Below are 4039 nucleotides of genomic sequence, written 5' to 3'. Positions count from 1 at the left end.
CCCCGCTGTTAGCCGCCGAGCGCGTTTGCATTTCTCTTCAAATTTTCGATCAAATTCAAAATTTGCGAAGAAAACAATGAGAAAAGAAAAATAATGCAAGCACGCTCGGCGGCTAACAGCGTTCCAATTTGGGACAGTTCGACAGTGCACAGTTCGAATTAGAGCAGTTCGATTCTGTCCTTGTACTGTTTTGATACTTGTTCGAGAAAGACACTGTTCTGATTTGAATCAGTTCGACTTTAGGTCTGTTCGATTTTGAAAACGTTCGAATTCGTCGTACCCCCAATTTCCCACTATATTTGAAAAATAATTTAAGAATAATTTTTCTGTTTCATAAAGTTTGTATAATTTTCCTTCTAATTTTATTACTTTAATCACACATTAGCACATACCCATGCATCTTGAAAAATGTTGTTCTGTGTTAAAATAACATTGAATAGTTTTCGGACAAGGGAACGTAAAAAGAGCCTTGGGGAATTTTGACAAAAAATTGGAATTTTTCTGTTTCATATGGGTAATATACTTTTTCGCTATTATATTGTTTCGATTCCAACAAACAAACCTTTCCGGTAATTTTTCAAATACAAAAATGGACTCAAAAACTTCATTTCTGAAAGCTTTGAATCGAAAATGAGTTTTTTTTCTCACAGAATTCTCGGATAAAAAATGTTTCTTTGAAATTTTCAGAATTTTTTCCTGTTTCAGATATGCCTTAAATTGTGTTGTTTTTTTTTTCCAAAATCTGTTTCGACTTGCACTAATTCATGTATTATAAAAATCCAGATCACATCACTTTCTCACAGTTCTCCGATTTCCAAACACTCCCAAAAAGACCAATCTCTACGCCCTCTTTACTCTCGCTCCCGATAATTATTTCTCTGCGTCTCCCCACATTTCATTTTCTCTTGCTTTCTCTTCTCTCCGAAAATAATACATACCGATGGACAGTTTTCATTCTTTCTTGTTCTTCCGAACAAGTTTCCGCATCAATCCGTACGCGGTCATACACTTAATGGTGGTGCGGGGGTATAGCTCAGTGGCAGAGCATTCGACTGCAGATCGAGAGGTCCCCGGTTCAACTCCGGGTGCCCCCTATTTCTTTTTTGGGCTTTTTTGAAGAATGAGGAAGTGATGAGGACGTGTTAAGAAGTCTAGGATACTGATCCAGCATCAATTTGAGCATATATTCTTATCAGGAGATCAAGCAAAAGTAAAATCTTTATTGGAATGACATTGAAAAATGGAGAAAAAAATGTGTAAACTAATTTCGGATCTATTTAATATGAACACCAATCAACTGAATGTCTCCGGTGATTTGAAGACGTTCGATTTTGGCAGCAGGCATGCGATGATCGAATGTGCAGTAGAGCACGTCATTGATGAACACCAAAAACTTATCATCAGCCGCGTAGATCAAAATGTCAAAGGATCGTTTCCCCTTCAACGGAAACTTATTCTTGCCCTCGAAGCCAGTTTCAGGAGACGATTTAGTGCCAGAAATCTCGCTGCTTCGTTGGATTTTCTTTTGAACAAAAGAAGCGTTCATCTTGAATGGGACATCTTCGCCGGCAAAGAAGTCTATGTTTAGGTCTTTCGGTTTTTTATCAGCGATTGCAGAGACGAATAGTTTTCTACCGACGTAGAAGTTGCCGGGAATGTCAGCGGTGTACGGCATATTCTGGAAGAATTTTTTAACTGTTTCAATGCGGTTTCATTAATAGTTTGAAATATATGTGAACGATTTTGCTGTGGTCAAACTATTCTAAAAAATTACAATATTGGACTTTCCGTTAGTTCAGACATAATTTTTGAATCTCAACGCTCTCAGAGAAAGGAGGGACATTAAAAACTACTGAATTTTTAACCAATTGAAACCTTTTAAGTAGTTAAATTTTGGAAAACATATTAGAAGCGCCGTGCTACGCGGATCCGTCGGCTTTGAACCATTTTTCCTCGGTTACTGTGAAACCTAACTAAAATTTGCCAACTGCCAAAAGGTTAAGCATATTATATAGAATTTTTTGTCAGTTTACCACTTTTTGATATCTTTCACAAGAACCGAGAAAAACTTGCTCCAAGTTGGCGGTTTGGGTGCAACTCTATTACAGTGAACGAGTTGCGATACACTCACAAACTTCCAAGTTTTCTTTTCAATTCTATAACTACAAGTTTACCGATAAAATAAAGAATGAAAGTAAACTATTGACAAAAAATTTCATCTCATTGAAACCAACAAGTTCGCTGTTTCAGTGTTAGCTTGACAGACATAATGTATATGTTACTCGTTACTAGTGCGTTGAGCTAACTTACATAAAGTTTTCCTTCCCATGAAACGGCGTAGAGTCTCACATCGCCAGTCACATAAATATGCGAGATATTGCTCATCGGAACATAATGCTTAAAGTTGGCAATCAATTTATGCTCCACATAAATCTCGAAATGTTGTTCGAAGCATCGAACTCGAATGTCGAACTCGTCACCTTCCTTGTACGATTGCTTGACGAATGCTTCTCTAGAAAATATATTTTTACTGTTTTTTGATGTTTTCGATAAAAGTAGTTTCTAATTAAAAACATTGAGTTGTATTCTTCATAGCGATCACTTACTTCCCCCACTGCCCGTTGATACAAGCATTCAAGAAGACCTTTCCTTTGGAGAGGTCCACACGAAGAGCCAAAAGTCGGTCGTCGAGTTGTCCGGATTCGTCATCATCTAGTTCCACGTTTGGACCGGATGTCAGATTCACAATGAATCCTTCGCCTCCTGAAAATAATGAAACAAATGAGGAGGTGGTACAAAAAGAGAAAATGGAAAAAAAAAATCAGTTTCAGAAACAGAGTATTTGAGATACTGAGCTGCTGATGATAATCAATCCCTGCTTGGATGTCCTGTTTGCGTTAATTTTTTCTAGCTTCATTTCGCTTCAAATTCACAATCAGAATAAATATAGCTTTCCGGATTTTTTGGGATACACTTTGCTAAATTTAGTCATTTCCCTCTTCCATATCTTCTCCATTTCTGTCAGTTAGACGCTTTTCTTCAATCGTTTCACTTCTATCCTCGAAAAATAGTCAAATGCACAAAAGTACAGTTTCAGAGACATATTATATATGGAGAATTTATAGCACTGCAATCAGATCATATATGGAAATATCCGGAATGACTTTTTCGAGAAATGGAAAAATATTTTTCTCAGAATCCGGTATCCTGTCATCTCCGACATTTATTGTCTTCAAAAAGCTCATTTTTGAGAAAAAAAATCAGTAAAAAGAGTATCTAGAGATAAACTTATGTCCAGCACTTTGTGATTTGTCAGGAAGCACTGCCATATTATCATTCGAAGCTCTCCTAACAATCAAAAGTGTCTGACCTTACTCCGATTGTTGAAAATAAGTCAAATGCAAGAAAGTGCAGTTTCAGAAACAGATTATATTTGGAATCGAGATTTTTATAAATTGAAAAGAATATTCCACACAACTTCAATCTATAATTTCGGTTTTGCGAAAAATAAAAAAATTTGAAATTATGAACATTCAAAACATTTTTTTAATGTTTCAGGATGACAATATTTGAGGTAAAGAACCATTGTTTTCATGCCTTCAGATTTTTTTTTGAGTTTCCTTAAAGGGGGACTCCGACCAATAACTTTTATTGCATTAAAATGTGTTAAAAGTTATCTATTTTCCTAATATTATTGCGAAAAAATTCAAAAGAAATCTCCGAAGTCCCCGAAAAACGCCGTTGAAAATGAGAAAAATTCAAAAAAGGTGCCGCCGAGGGACGAGGATTTGAATTCCCGCGTAGTGAGAAACCTAGGACACGGCGCCTGACAGCATTATTTTCAAGTTGCCGACAGTGTTTTTTAATGTTTTTTACCTGTCGGGGACAAAAGCGAAAAAAATCCGGAAAAATTGTACGGTAAGAAAGTCGCTGGCCTAGGTTTCGCTGGCCTAGGTTCTCGCGTGGCCTAGGTTTCTCACTGAAAATTCTCGTCCCTCTGCGGCACCTTTTTTTGAATTTTTTTCCTTTTCGACGGCGT

General features: G+C 36.8%; 1 protein-coding gene and 1 non-coding gene across 2 annotated transcripts in view; one reads left to right on the top strand and one right to left on the bottom strand.

Annotated features, from left to right (window-relative positions):
* Window positions 1–4039, bottom strand: part of CBG21749 — a gene marked incomplete at both ends in the record, with an annotated part of 8291 nt that overhangs the window by 2764 nt on the left and 1488 nt on the right. The window contains 3 exons of the mRNA XM_045235215.1: window positions 1291–1678; window positions 2311–2512; window positions 2607–2763. Of these exons, the coding sequence (XP_045097368.1) occupies window positions 1291–1678; window positions 2311–2512; window positions 2607–2763 (747 nt within the window). The remainder of the gene's footprint in view (window positions 1–1290; window positions 1679–2310; window positions 2513–2606; window positions 2764–4039) is intronic.
* Window positions 1023–1094, top strand: CBG28191. Its single transcript has one exon. It is a non-coding gene (tRNA).

The sequence above is a fragment of the Caenorhabditis briggsae genome (assembly GCF_000004555.2).
Source record: "Caenorhabditis briggsae complete genome, chrIV, whole genome shotgun sequence".
Classification (NCBI taxonomy): Eukaryota; Metazoa; Nematoda; class Chromadorea; order Rhabditida; family Rhabditidae; genus Caenorhabditis; species Caenorhabditis briggsae.
This window is presented reverse-complemented; position numbering and strand designations above follow the sequence as displayed.